The sequence below is a fragment of the Falco rusticolus genome, chromosome 10, assembly GCF_015220075.1.
Source record: "Falco rusticolus isolate bFalRus1 chromosome 10, bFalRus1.pri, whole genome shotgun sequence".
Lineage (NCBI taxonomy): Eukaryota > Metazoa > Chordata > Aves > Falconiformes > Falconidae > Falco > Falco rusticolus.
The window spans coordinates 3,721,734-3,737,052 of record NC_051196.1 but is presented as its reverse complement, the minus strand read 5'-3'; the positions used below and the strand labels follow the sequence as shown (position 1 = coordinate 3,737,052).

The 15,319-nt window shown below is 49.2% G+C and overlaps 1 protein-coding gene across 1 annotated transcript in view; it reads left to right on the top strand.

Moving 5' to 3' along the window:
- Nucleotides 1-5,436: 5,436 nt before the first annotated feature.
- Nucleotides 5,437-15,319, top strand: part of PNPLA2 (patatin like phospholipase domain containing 2) — a 30,032-nt gene continuing 20,149 nt past the window's right edge. The window contains exon 1 of the mRNA XM_037402257.1: nucleotides 5,437-5,796. Coding sequence (XP_037258154.1) covers nucleotides 5,610-5,796 — 187 coding nt within the window. The 5' untranslated portion in view covers nucleotides 5,437-5,609. The remainder of the gene's footprint in view (nucleotides 5,797-15,319) is intronic.

The following is a 15,319-nucleotide window of genomic DNA, read 5'->3' as shown; positions in this document are numbered from 1 at the left end:
ATTTCAGAGCTAGTTATAAGTTATTTTTAAATACCTAAAAGCACAGATTTCATTGTTATGTCAGATTCCCAAGGTCTAGGGACAACACCAACAATAAAGTGCTTGATTATGCTTGGATTTCATGTTACATTGATATGCACAACATAGAATCTAACAAAAAAGCCAATAGTGCATCCTGCTCCTCATGGGACACTGAGAACCTTGTAAAGGTGCTCTTCATACTGAACAGCTGTTCTGGGTGTAGCTGAATTATCAGGACACAAATCGCCTTGATCTGAACAAAAAGAAACTATTTTGTGAGGGGAATGGTATGTTTTGAGTACTGAAATTGATCCCCAGTGTGCTGACGAATTATCAGCTTGGGAAGACTAAATTTTGCTTGATTGTTCTCTGCTAGAAGATGGTTCTGGCAGGCACCTTACCCTGACGTCTGCTGTGGTCTTTGGCTGTCACCATAAGTAGGTACATGTGATGTACAAGCAGCACATGATGATCTTCCCATGCCAAGTTTCCATAGGTAGTGTTGGAAAGAGGTCTAGGTGTGCTGGGGCAGTCTATACTGTGAAGCTTTTCTAACATCGTTGGGAGTTTTTTTTTGGGGGGGTAAAAAAAAAAAAAGCATTAGCTGATACAGCTGTGTTGGTTATGAATCATTGGACAAAGCATGGCAAGTACTTCTGAGAGGAGAGAGGGTGAAATCCAAGTAGGAAAAACTATTTTATCTCCCTGTGGTGTACTCAGAGAAAACGCCCATTACTTGATAGCAGCCGAGGGAGAGGGTTGTTGAAATTCAGGTCTTCAGACCCCAAAATGGCTGGGATTTTAAGCAACTAGCCCTTGGTGCCCTTCTGTGCCTGCTGCAAGGAAGGGTTACAGGGGGTAACGGTGCCAATACCTTTCATCTACTTCGGCTCGAGTCCTAGCAGGGTGACCTTTGTGGCAGTGAGGAAAACTGCTTGGGTTTGCTCTAGTTCTCCGTCAGCCTGGTGATGGCCATGGTTCGGCACTGGGAGGGGTGTGGGTATACCTGTGGTTTTTTCCTTGCCAATTTCTTCATTTCAGATCAGTGGAAAAGAGTTGTTGGGTGTGCTTTTTTCTGAGAGGTTGCCCCCCCTACACCCTGCAATACTGCCTTGCTTTGGGGCTGCCAAGCAAAGTCGGTGTTTTCACAGGAAGGAACTGCCCTGTCACGCCACTCGGCAGGGTTTTCTATGCACAAAGGAATTCGTTTCAGTGGCGCTGAGCTATTTGTGTTCTGCTGTGCCCAGACCTGTGGGCTGAGACTGAAACCTGTGGTGCCAGCTGCTGGCTGCTGCGATGAGGGGAGGGCTATAGCTACATCTAGAGTAACTTCTTTCTCCCCCCTACTTTTCTCTCTTTCTTCCCTATGACCTGTTTAACCTTGAGTTACAGACTCGATCCTGTGCTGGGTGTCCCCTTAGCACCTTTAAATTCCTTCCTGAAAGCTCATAATGTTGATGAAAACTCCCATCACTCAATCTGCTTTGAAAAAGGGGACAGCTCATTTGGTGAACTGTTTGAAGAAGAAACTTTGGGGGTCAGCTCTTGGAGAAAGCACTGAAACTGCAGCGTTCCTTACACTGCCACAGGGAGCCAATGCATTCTGCATAACCACTCCATAGATATTCCTGTGAAGGTCAGGGCACAGATCTCCAAGATTTCACACACGTTTTACAGACTTTGCTAAAACCTCTGCATGGTGAACATTTCTTCTGAATGCAAAATTGAGGTATTTTAAGCTTTTGTCCCCCGCACCTGTTTACAAAACAGTTGTCACCTGATGGTTTTGTACATGAGCAGTTGTGCCTGGAAGTCTTGCAGATCTGTTTGGTGCTCTGGATGGAGTTCACAGCTCTGTTCTGATCTCAGTGAGCTTCAGCTAGGAAGGAGTTGGGATCCCTGCTCTGTGGACACTCCTCTGAATTTTCAAGAGTCACCAAGGCCTTTTCAGACTTAGCAATGATTTCCAAAGGCAAGGGCAGCGGTGGGGTGGATGCATTGTATTCCATGATGCTCTCGAAGAAAATGAGTGCCTGCAAACACTTGGAGTGGTGGCCAAGTCTGTCCCCTTGCAGAATCAATTTTAACTAGATTTTTCTGGGCTTCTTAAAGAAAGGCTCAAAGGCATTGAAGAGAAAGGAAAGGATGGCCTTGTGCCTGGAGGTTACACGGGTAACTGATCATTACTAAATTGACTGTAGGGGAGAGTGATTTAGTCATAGGCTTGACGTTGAAACATGCAGGCTTTCCTTGCTGGGACACAAACACTGTGCCACCTCAAATCACCTCTGACTGAAAATCTTACAAATACCATGGGGCAGGGAGAGTGACATGACATCTTCACTACTTGGAAAGCAGGGAGAACGTCCTGGACACTGCTGGAAAGTAGTAAGTCAATGGCTCCCTGGGGCCACTATCAAATTAACTGGTTTCACTCTGACTACTAAGGCCCAATTTTGCAAGCTGCTACATTCAGGCAGCCCCGCTGAACTCAGTGGGTTTGACTTCACACAGGGCAGAGCTATCTGTAGTAGCTCACCTAGAAGGAAAAATCAGTCCCAAGAGAGCAGGACGAGGTGACTGCTCCATTGCCTCAGGAGATGCTCCTACAAAGCAAGTCCAGCTGTTTGCCATGGAATTGTCTGATATATGCAAACATCACAGGTAAGAAAAAGCCATCAAAGTCAGCTTTCAAATGATGTAAAGAGCACTGGATTTGGGCTTCGTGACCAGTGCCCCAGCCTTGCTGACTACAGGCAACAATACCAAAGTAACATGCTGAAGACGACGGTGTACAGGCTGCCTCTCAGCTGCCCTTCAAAATTAATTCCCAGTGGCTGCCAACAGCCAAGGTCTTACCTGAAAAAAACAATCAGGGATTGTTTGTTGGTACCTTATTATCTGATACATACTAACTGCTCACCATTCCTTAGACTGGAAGACAAATGCAGCGAAGAGATTGCATGAGCAGCTGTCTCAGTGGCATCACAACATGTAAGGAAGGGCATGAGTGAACTTGCAGCATTCTGATAGGAGTTCGATACGCATGAAAAGCTGCAATGTAAATCTTGCTGACGTGGCTTATTGCAGGATTATGAGCGATTGCAGGATTATGTCAGTACTTTCTTATTGAGGAGAAAAAGATTAGTTTGGGGGGATAATTTTTTTGAGAAAAACACAGTCCTCTGCCAGCCTGCTAAGTGCCAGTACCCAGGCAGCACTCTGCAAGAGATTACTGTTCACATGGGTTATTTCATTAACTGGTTTCAACAGGGCAGCATTAACATCCTCAAATAAGTAACCTTGAGAGCCAAGGCAGACTGGTGTAAACAACTCAGAATAAGATTGTTGTTGAGAAATCGATTGAAACTAGCCCCAGCATTGTTGCAGCATTGTTATTTTTGTTACAAACCTTAAGGTTTCTGAAACACTGGAAAAAAGAGGAAGCAGTGTTGGCTCAAGAATGAAGCTGTTCTTGTGGTCAAGTGTTAGGGAGGTATCTGCAAACAAGGTTCAGTATTCAGATTTGTCACAGATTTCCACTCAAGTCACAACCCATTGACTAGTTCTTTTGCAGCACAATTCCTGCCCCTGAAAATGCAAAACACTTTTTCTTTGGATTTGACTACATGGAAATACCTTTCCATGTGGTCAGAAGCACGGGGTGAAAGCACTCTGATTCTCTTGGTATTAAGGACCTTTAAAGAGGGTCAAGGCTCAGGTGGATGAGATGAGGGCTGACAAGGGTCATGTAACCACATCAAACTCAAGGGAGGAAGAAAACTACAACAGCAAGTAGAGGTGTGGGGGGAAAGAGAAAGAAGGGTGGGTATAGGACGCAAGTAGAGGACTTGAGATAAGTGGGATCAATCCTTTAGACGCTCCAGGATGGAGCCAATATGTGTCAAGGGTAGTTCGTGGCAGCTAGGTGAGGTGATGGGCTCCAGGGTAGGACATGAAGAAAGATAAGGCTGGAGTCCTGCCTGTCTGATGGAAGGCAAGTGCAAATATTTAATGAAAAGGCAGTCTGTCTGTAGAGGCTGGAGTACGAGGCCTACCTTGAGCTCAAATATTGGATTTACACAAGGGTTACCTGCTGAGTTTGGTTGCTTCAGCTGACTGTGAGGTGGTACACAGCTGTTCTTCCAGCCTGGATGACCCCTCTGTGGGGAGGGTACCAGCCTCCCCTGTATCCTTTGAAAAGATGTTTGGAGTGGAAGGAACAGGAGAGGGGCTGCTTGAGTGACCTCCACTAACACAAATAGTTAAAGTCCCATGGGGAGGAAGGCCTGGCTTTAATTAGTCTGAGAGCTGTTACAGACAAGTACAACGGTGTCCCAAATCAGAAGCTTCCGACCAGTTACAGGAAAACTAATGCAAATAGATTTATGCCAAGACTAATTAAGTGGTTTTTTTTTTAACTTTGGTAGAAAGTACTCTTACCCTATATTGATTACATTGAAAAAACTACTTATGCTTTTTGTTTTGTACCCACCAAACCTCCCTCCCGCTGATCTGGCTTCCTTGCTTTTGAGTTAAGCAGCTGCTTTTCTTGCCATGCTGATCCTTTTGCCACCCCTGTAAACTTTCTTGCGTATCTAACTGTTTGAATGACTATAGCTTGCATTGTTTATGAGGAGGGGATCTTCTCAGCTTCTGAAGCCTGTGTTGATCTCTGGGCAGTACCAGCCCCTCACCCAGCTGACACACCATGGGCTTGCTCCTGCAGGAACACCGCTGAAAACTGCAGTCGCCCTGACCAAAGGTAAGCTTAGAGGCACAGGGAAAGCTGTTGAGAGAAGGTTGGCAAAGGTAAGCAGCCCTATGTGCTTTGGTGAGTTCAGAGGCAGAGAAAGGTGTTAAGAGAGGGGTCGCCTTCCTCTGTGCGCTGAGCCTTGCCTCTGGCCCCTCAGCTTTTTAGGGAAGGGGAAAGCTTTTTCCTTCCTCTGTTATTTCTCCCCTCATCTCCCAAAAACCAAAACGCTCTACTTGCAGGAAGCTCTGGGAGCTTGGAGCAGAGGAAAAGCATGTTTTGTGAGGGGAAGCACCAGCCACCCCGGCACGCGGTGATGCTGGGGATGCTGCGAGGGCCGACATGTCCTCCTGCCCCCCAGTACATGGCGAGGCTGGGGGTGCTGCGAGGGGCCGAGGCTGGGGGTGCTGTGAGGGGCCACCACCCCTGCCTGCCCCCCGGCACACAGCAAGGCTGGGGGTGCTGCGAGGGGCCAGCCCCCCCTCCTGCCCCGCTCCCGGTCGCCGGGCCCGGTTCAGCCCCCGGTGCGGGCCTGGTGCTCGCGGGGTCACCGGAGGAAGGGTGGCGGGGCGGGGCGGCGCTTCCCGCCCAAGGCCGGGGCCGGCCCGCGGGGCGGTGGCGGGGCCTCCGGGGCGGGCCCGGGCCGCCCCATATAAGCGCGGCGGCCGGTACCGGCAGCCCAGAGGCAGGCCTTGAGTGCCCGCCGCCTCCAGCCCCGTTCCGGCCCTCGCCTGCGTCCCGCCCGCCCCGGGGCGGTGTGGTGTGAGCGGATCCCGCTGCTCCCCCTTCGCGTCGCGGCTGCCGCTTCCCTCGCCCTCAGCGGGGCGCGGAGGCCATGTTCCCCACTGACTCCACCTGGAATATCTCCTTCGCCGGCTGCGGCTTCCTGGGGGTCTACCACGTCGGGGTAGCCAGCTGCCTGCAGGAGCATGCCCCCTTCCTCGTCGCCAACGCCAGGAAAGTCTACGGTGCCTCAGCCGGGGCGCTCACCGCCACCGCCCTGGTCAGCGGCGCCTGCCTAGGTAAGCGCGGCCTGCCGCCGCTCCGGCCCCTCTTCCCGGCCTTCTTACTAATTATTTAATTACAGCAGCAGCGGGAGGGTGGGGAGGCAGCGCTCCGCCCTCCTCATCCTTCCTCGATGCGTGCGGCCTTTTGTTGTTAAGGCCTTTACCTCAGCATCCCCCCCCCCCCCGCCTCAGGCCGGGGCGCTCAGCCCCCTCAGGAGCGGGGAGCGCCTCCAGCATGGCCCCGGCCCCCAGGGCGGGAGGGTCCCGCCGTGCCCACAGGCCCCTGGTGGCTGGGGGTCCTGGGGCTGACCCCACCCGTGGTACCCGGGGCTTGCGGGGGCTGGGTTCTGGCGTTGGGCTGGAGCGTGGGTCTGGGGGCTGCTGGTGGGCAAGAGAGCTGCCCGCGGCCGGGGATGGAGATGTCCAGCAGCGTGTTTTGTGTGCGAATGTAGTTGACGGGCGCCTCCGAGTAATTAGGAAATCACCCTTTATTCGTTGTTAGCATCTTTATTTCTGGAAGAAGGTTATTTCTTGGGGTGTAGGGCACTTGGGAATTTTGTTGCCCTCTGCAAGAGCTAGGTCTCAGAGTTTAGCTAGATGTTACCTCAGTCTTCAAGTTGCAGAAGAAACCTTAAAAAGTTCTCTCCAAAGCAGCCACGCGACACAGTCTGTTCCTGCTTGGGGCATGTCTGGGGAACAGCTGAAGAGAATGGTGTGTGGTGTCTCCTGGTTTTTTGCTGTTTTGATTTTCAGCTGTTTTGCATATGGGAGGAAAAGCCAATGAGCATGCCAGAGTCTGTACTTGACAGCTTTTCTTTTGAGAATAACGAATGTAGAAAAGTGTCTTAAACTTGAAAGGAGAATGTGGTGTGAGAGAATCAGGTATATCTGTTTAGTCTTGGAGGGTGATGAGCCTTTCCTAGACCCAATGAAACCACGTTTGTTTACTGTTTGAACTCCTCTCACCTTGATCACAGGTGTCTTTCCATGGCACTCCCTGCTCTTTGGGGACAAGCGGAGTTTTGAGATGTAGCCTTCACACAGCAAAAGTTAGCTTTCTTTTCTGTGTAGTTTCCCGCTCCATTGGGCATTTCTGTAAACAAAATGCTAAGGATTCTTAAGTGTTGCTTCTGGAGCTTGATGGGAAGCTCTTAACAGCTGTTCAAATCCCAGTCTGGGATCTCAAAGTCTGTAGTCATGCCATGGTGCCAGCTTTTATGATGGACAAGGGAAGAGATCTCTTCTAATCTCTTCTCCTGCAGGGATCCATTTGCTGCCAGCTGCCAGGGATTTGGTTGCTTTACTTGCTGTTGCTTCTGTTGAAGAGGTGGCTGCCCAGTTAGTTCCTTGACTGGGTGGCCGGTGTGCTGGTCTGAGGTGTGACACAAACATGAGACAGGTTGGTGGTAGAGCCTTTGCCTTGCTCAGGTGTCATTATAGTGCTGAGCAAGTCTGTTATCATGTCTACCTTGTTCCTGCTGTTCATATAACATCCATGGCGCACTAGGCATTGCCCTCGGAGAGCTGCCCAGCCTGGTAGGGAGCTTTCTGTGGGTCAGGGTTAGAACAATAGGTTTTCTCCCTCCCTATGAGGTACGAGGGGAGGCACGATAAAGAGGACTGAGTTAGGGGCCACCTTCTTGGCAGCATTTGCCTCTCTCCTGAAAGAGGGCAAGCCATGCTGTTTAAAGGTAGCCAAGGCTTGGATTTGGGGTGTTCAAATTCTGTCTTAAGTTTGACTTCTCTGGAATAGTTTTCTTTTAACTCTGTCTGTGTGACTGGCATATATATCTTTGGTAGAGAGCAGCTCTAAGGCAATAGAGCTGACTTCTGAAAGTAAAAGCTAATGGGGTGCTTGGTTGGGGCATAGTATTGCTGCACTTTGTCCCTGTCGTTAACTCTCCTGACAACGCAGATTCCAAGCTGAGGTCCAGAGGTTAGCATGAAATCATAGGGAAGAAGGGGACAGGGCAGAAGGTATAGCTGCGGCCCGTGTAAGGAGAGCAGTTCATCCTAGTACAGGCTCTTGTAGGATCCCGAGTATCTGTGTTTGCCATGCAACTGGCTTCTGTCTGAGAGTAGGTGTTATAGCCTGTGGGCTTTGAAGCTTATGGCAGCAGCTACCTTGCACTCTGTTGCCCTCTCCGTCAAATTGGAATGTTATATAGTGTCTCTTGATAGATGACGAAGCAGAGGGGAATTTTGCAGAAGCCTTGCTTACCTGGCTATGTGTAGATAAGGCTAGTGCCTTCATGCATCTGTACTTGGCTCTGAGCACAATGAGACTCTACTGTGCAAAGGTAAATACTTCCTGGGGAGGAGTGGAAAAAACCTCTTCCTTTGGTGGTTTGTCTTTTTTTTTTTGGTTCTGATCCTCTGGACCTTAGAGTGTAAGATCTTTACATCTGAGCTGATCCTGCCTTTTCCCTGAATTAATACCTCACTGTCATCATTTGCATGTGGCAGTGGAGCTTTGCTGTGGGCTAACGCTGAAATGAAAGCCCAGACCAAGTAATCTGCAGCCTTGAGAGCTCACTGTGGGCTTCAAAGGTACATTTGAGAACACCAAATCAAACAACGTTGGGCATGCCTATTAGCTAGACAGAGGCCCTTATTCCTAAATAAGGGGCTAGGAGGTATTTGTGGTCTGATACGACCTTGCCTGGCTCTTGTTAAGCACTTTACCATTAAGTTGTAGGGATCTTGGGTTTATTCTCCAGGGCTACAACAGTGGTATTGTCCTGCATCTGAAATGCCGTCTCCCACCTTGAGGTTCTTCTGTTCACTGGCATGAAAAAGCATTGCTGTTTTTCCACTAGAATGATCTGTGTGGCTATCAAGATGCATTGGGCAAAGTCTTGCATTCTTAGGAGTTACTTGGTTGTGCATACTGCAGTGTTGTAGCATGAATCACTTCTTGTCCTGAGGGTTTTCTGGGAGATGGCCTTCTGTCATGCCTGTGTCTTCTCTTGGGAATGCTGGAATCCAGCGCACCGGGAAAGGCACCTTTATATGCCAAACAAGTGAAAAGTCCTTTTATGCAGGCTTTGCAGTCTCCTCCTTATGGGTACCTCAAATTCTGCGTTTTTTCACAAACTCTAGGCCTGGAGCTCTGAGGATGTTTGAATCTGTTTGAATAAATCCAGTCATTGTCCTGGATGCGATAAGGCTGTCACTTTTTCAGTCAGGAGTAATGCTAAAATGCAGCCACTGTTGGACCCTTAAATCTTTAATACAGGGTAGGGTATATATTCCTGTTAAGGGTCTTGAATCACCTCACTGTGGTGAGCTATATGGGATTTGGTGTGCCTGCTTTGGAAGTGTAGCAGCTTGGAGGAATGATGGGATTTGAACCTGTAATCACTGAAAAGCCATTTTTGGCTGATGCAAAGGTCCCAAACTGTGCTTCTGACTCATGCTTAACTGACAGCACTCAAATGTCTGTGTAGCATGTGAGTATTGTTCTATACAGCTTTCATCTGGTGGTGGGTTGGAACTGCTGACCTGCTTTTTTTTGGGGGGGGGGTGGGGGAAGAGGTGGGCTCTGCTGTCAGAGGCAAAGCTGGCTATCAAACCCCCATCTGTGGGAGTTAGCTGTCCTCCTAAAGCACGACAGTATCGGCAGAAAATGATAAATCAAGCTGAGGGGATGCTTCTAGTACTAATAATAGAGAAAGGAGGCCATATGTTTGCTAGGTTGAGCAGCGTTGTTTGGAGAGCTTTTCCTGACTTGTCTACAGGTGTGTGTTTTTCAACTAGTATCTTAGCCAGGACGCTTTCAGGCTTGACCTAAGATGAAGTAACAGTTATTTGACATCCAGGTTGGTTTGTCAGCTGTCATCATGTGACCACCAGGAAATACACTGCTGAACTGTAGCAACTTTTTCCATTGAGTAACAGGAAGAAAAAAACCCTACCAAGACCAAACCCAACTGTCTTTTACCTTTTGAAATTGAGATAATGAACAATAGCAGCATCTTAAATCTTGTGCTCCTGAAATTTAATTATGTGCGTGCAAAGGCTTAAAGACAGCAATTTTCTGTGTGTGGTGTCTCTTAACACCAAATCCCAGACTGAGAGCAGGGAAATAAATCAGCTTAATTTCTATGGGGTCCTTAGAGCAATGCCAGTTTCTGCTGGCCCAAGTGTCCAAGGGACAGTGTATGCAATGGTGTCGTGTGGCTGCGTGAATCGATTCATAGATCTCCCCAGCTACATGAAGGAAAACTACATAGCATCTGTGGCCTCCCAAAACTTGAGTCCCTCTCTGCACAGGAGATTGTCAGTTGTTATCTCCTGCAGAGGCCCTGGCGGGGGAAAAAGTTGTTGAGCTCAGCAGCCCCAGCCCAGTCAATGGCAGGAGAGGGACCCTTGTGTACATTCATGGAGACATGGATTATTTCATGGGGAGGCTCGTGGTGTTCTGGAAGCAGTAAAGCTGCTGCTGCTTTCACTGGTGGACAATGTGGGGGTGGGGGGTGGGGTAGGGCAGGGGGGAATGCTCTGTGCTGACATAGTTGGAAAGGCTCGCTGGCTTGGTGAAGAAGCTGCTGTGCTTGGATCAGAGCCATCAGTGGTCACAGGGCTGCAGGCTCAGGTGTCCCAGATAAGTAATCTGGCAGCCAAGCAGCTGGAGCACTGCAGTCAGTACCTTTTACTGGGAAGGAAGAAGCTTGTTCCTGCTGTCTGCCTGGCTCTAACAAGGAATTTCCCGAGAGGAAAGGTGCTCTTGCAGGAATTTTGTTGGATGAGTGCAAGGGAAGCCAAGCAGCCACTTCTAGTGAAAAACATAGTCGTAGCAATGATGTGTCTTTATTCTTTTGTCATCCCACGTAGGCAGTAGGTGTGCAGACCACCGTGGTACCCTGCCTTGCTCAGTCAGCCACAGCAGCAGCCGTGCCGTGTCAGTGCCAATGGCACAAGTGGTCCTTGCATGGTTGTTCTGACCCATAATTTCAGCATCTCTCTTGAACTTGTAGTGTGCCTAGGCTGTTCTGCTTTCTGCCTCTTATCTCCCAAAACTCTTCAAGGCATCCACGAGTCAGCCCTATAAAATATGAGAAGCTGTTGTGTGTTCTTCAGGAACCTATATCTGGTTATTGATTGTGTTTGGAAGTTTAGTCCTGATAAATCAAAAACCTTCCTCAGATTCCTTACTTTGTCTTCCAGTCCCAAACGCCCGCTGCTGTAGTGGTTACAGCATCTCTGCCTGCATGTCCAGTAGCTGATGGTGGGGTTTTGGTCTGTCAGAGGCCCATGCTGCTTTCCAGTATGGTGGGCTTGGGAATGACTGTACTCTGATGCTAGGCCCCTGCTCACTCGAGGCTTCTCGGTGTTTCCCTCTGTGTCCTCCATGAAGCAGGGATGAAATGTTCACTGTCCTGGCTGGAGAGGATTTTCAGCTCTGCTGTACTTGCTTTGTAATGTACTTGAAAAGGCCAAGCAAGGGCTGGAGAAATGATAATTTGGTTAGCATTCCTTCTCTCCAGAGCTGGAAAGGATAAGCCTTCTAATTCCAGGGCCTTTGCAAAAGCTCAGAAATCTCCTGCTCCAGGGAGCAGTGTGAGCAGGTGACTCCTGCCCACCTTGCTCTCCATGAAGCAAACCCTGTTGATGGTTGGATTCCAAACTGGCCACCACTTTCCCATCGAATCCTCTGCACTTCGACAGCTCTGTTGCTCAGCCATAATACTTGGCCTCTTTCTTTCTGCTAAGCGTTCCTGGGACTTGAGGTGAAAGTCAGGATGTGACTTCAAGAATCTGGGAGTTGAGGGAGCACATGTATGTGTATTTGCCTTGGGCTGTCTTCCTTGTCAAGTAGGCCTATGGCACCAAGAGAGTGTAAGAGCTGGTGAAAAGAAGGGCTGGAGGAAATGACTCCGTGTAGAAAGCCATAAATAGGTCTGTCCTTGGGAAAAGGCAGAATGTGTCCTGGAAGTGATAGGGTCTGAGGCAGTGGAAAATCCCTTCCACGGAGCATCTAGAAGGGAGGGAACTGGTGAGCCCAGGAGTATAGAGAAGATGTTGGAGGTTGTTGTAGCTACAAAAGTTGGAGCAAGGGAGGAGTGTTCGGCACTTGCAATACAATAGCTGCTTCTGACAGGCCTAATCCTGTCCCTGCGGTTGAGCTGATCTGCAACGTGGTGTGTCTGGGAGAGCAGCCCTCGGCCTTCCTGGTGAAGGGGACTCTTCCCAGCTGAAAGGCTCAGAACAAGTCAAGCTCCATGTAATCCCAGCAGTGATGAGGCCGGGTGGGTGGGTGGCGTGCACTTTTTGTCTTGGTGCTTGGGATGTGTCAGTTGTGGCATTTTAGTAGAATCCAGGGCTTTGTGCTGCCCTCTGGCACTTGCCCACACCACACCTCTGGTGCTTTCTGGTACAGGCAAAGGACAAATCTACAGTGATGGCTTATGTCTGACAAGTTCTCTGGAATCGGCAAGCTTCATGAAGCATCTTCTGCAGCTCTTTCCCAGGCTTTTGGCTGTTCTGTGCCTGGAGGATTTCTGAGTGAGCCATTCTCTCCCTCTTCATACACTGCAGTTTGTTTGGTTTTGGAAGCCTTTTGGATTAGGATTTAAAGGATTGTGTACCATTTTAGTGTCAGAGGCTTTGGCAGTGTCTCTGAGCTGCCACTGCTGTGGATTATCTAATTTAGCATCCTGAAGCAGAGGAGGTGGCATCTGAGGGCGTAAATGAATGGGAGCGTGTTACATACGTTAATTACAAGAGCTGCTCTTGCCGGCTTTATTGAAGCTGCTGATCCAGGGCTGGGCCTGCAACAAAGTTATTCCAGTGTGTCATGGAGGCAGGGTGTGGATTTATGCTGCCACAGTTATGTCATGTGTGGAGAAAGTTAGAGCTCTGTTTCGGGGAGGGGGGCTGTCAACGCAGGGGGAGTTATGTTGGTTTATTGAGCCCACTGCTCTTTAGTAGGGTTGGTAAAAACTTCTTTATGGGAACAAAGTAACCATTTTACTACTAGCCATGCTTTTGCAAACAAGAGTTAATTCTGTGCGTGCAAGCTTCAGGTGGAGGTTGCTCCATCTGCCTTGCTGATGTCCTTGCTTGTGCACTGCTCAGCCTTGCAGGAAGGGTTGAGCAGAAGCTCTTTCCTTGCAGGGGTCTGTGCAACCCCCTGAGTAGCTCCTGTCCTGCTCTCATGGCTGCTCTCACAACAGTCATCTTGATGACCGGGGATTATGGCTGGGGGACCAACTGTTCACGTCCGTGGAAGAAAGACAGCGTCAGTCTCCAGATATCCTTGTGTCGTGGCTCCCAAGGAATGCAGCCTGCCTTGTGGTCTGCCTGAAGACGCTTCCCAGATGAGCAGCTTCACCAAAATCACATTCCTTCTAGAGCAGAATGCCTACGCCTCTCTGAGGACTGCTTTGGAATGAAGCTTCTCATTCTCCCTTCCTTGCTGGAGACTGCTCTGCTCATGCTGTGGCTTGTGGGGAAGAGTTCAGGGGTGTAAGGTGATACTTAATGTGCCTGTTGGGATGGAAGGGCAAAGCGGGCACAGCAAGCAGTGTGCTCACAGGCGCATGGTGAGGTGCTTGGCATGGATCGGAGCAGCTGGCTAGCTGTGCAAGCATGAGGGAGCTGGGTATGATGCAGGCTGAGGGCCAGTGGAGGACTTCAGGGATATTCCTTTCATTCTGTGCCAGGGCTTTAGTGCAAATGTACAGTGGGAAAGGATGGGGACAAGTACTAGCTGCCTCTTTTTCTGAGAGTCTTCAGCAAAGGCTCTAGTAACATCTCTGGTGGGCACAAAACAATTGCCACCTGAAAGCATGCAGGAGAGCATTTGGCAGGGGTTAGACTGAAAGCCACCAAAAGTGGTGTGTGAGCCTTGCTTTGGTGTTGGTGAGCCAGCTGAGGGTAGTGTCGTGTGTGTGGTAAAGCTAGAAGGGCTGCTGGAGTGGCAGCTATTTCTTCAGGCTCTGAAAACAGAAAGGACAACTCACTTCTTGGTTTTGTGGATCTGTAGTGCAGGTGCCTGGCAAAGGTACCTACTGTCCTTTAGGACTGATCTCTTTTTTTCCAAACATCTTGCCTCTGGTGATAGCTCCCCTGTGAAGTGGAAACAGGGCACTCCTTCTCTAGGTCTGTGGTGCCGTCCTGCAAACTGACCCTGAGAAGTGAGTGTGGAGTGTGTTTGTAACATTGTGCATGTGGATGAGACCTGGTCCTTCTGCACTGGTTCCTGTTCAGAATAACCACCACTGGAGGCTTTGTGTTAGTAGCTTTCACTGGGCTGAATAAAGTGAGTCGGATGTAGTTCCACTTCTGCCTCTGTGCAGGCAGAGGAGAAAGGCAATTTCACATTATTACGTGTTTCTCAGTCTGTTTCTCCCCTCTGCTAGCTCTATCTTGCTGAGTACTTACTTTTTAAAAGTACCCCAAACCCAGCATTGCTCTGGCTAGTAAGCAGCGGGGATCTGAGCTGTACCTTCTCTTACTCTGTGAGTCCCCTTTTCTTGTCATCCCATGCACTTTGAGTTGCTCGGTAGCATTGACAGGAATTGATGGATGGTGGAGGACAGCACATGGCTTTCGGTACGGCTTGCTTGGGATCCTGAGCAACCTTTCCTTTTCATGTGCTGGTATACCGCTTAATTTCTCTCTAATGCAATGAACATAAATGCAGCATTAAGACTTGTATTAGGCAATTACAGTGGAGAAAAATCAGGCTAGTGGGGATTGCTGTTGTGGTTGTGACAGAATGATCCTGGCTGTCTGCCTGAACTGAGCTGCCTCTTGGCCTTCCTATTGACTGTTTCGCAGTAGCAGCTGCACTGTTTTGTGATTTGTGTTGCAAAAACAAACACTCCCGTCCTGGCCACAGAAACAAAGCGGGCCTCAGCTTGCAGAACATCACTTGCCTGGTATGGCTTTGGTGTGCCAACACTACATTAAAGGTTTAGCTTAGAGATGTAATCAAGCCTGGAAGCTCTTGTGCCTGTTCTCCCAATGCCTTTTTGCTTCTGTACGAAGCAGAGCAACCTACCTTATAAGAGGTGAGATGAGGTACAAGTTGTGCATCTGTACTTTGGCTTGCATGAGGGTCCTGCCCTGTGGGTACCAGTGGGTGGACAGGCAGGCAGCAGTCACTGTGGGCTGCCTAGTGAGCTGCTCTGTGCAAGAGGAAGAAATTCAGGCAGCTTAAATGCAGGTATTCTCTTATGCTCCTCATATTCAGGATTTTGCAATAGTTCTGGTTCATCTGTTAACTGGTACACAAAACAAGGACCGCTTTTGGCTGAAAGAGGAAGAATGGCTCTTGGTTTGGCTTTATTTAAACAGGTAAAGTGACAAACAGCTTTTTGCTTTTTTTCCCCAGACTTAACTTGAAATAGAAAAGCAAACATCTTGGGGACAACCACATTAATGAGGTAGGCTTCTGGCTCTGAAACAGTTGCAGGTGATCTGGGTTTACTTAGTCTTCCTGCTGCAGGCTGTGCCTCAGCTCTGTTTGTGTCCAGACTCTGCAATGCTGAGCACTGAGAATCTGAGCCAGAAAGTGTTGTGGGCTGAG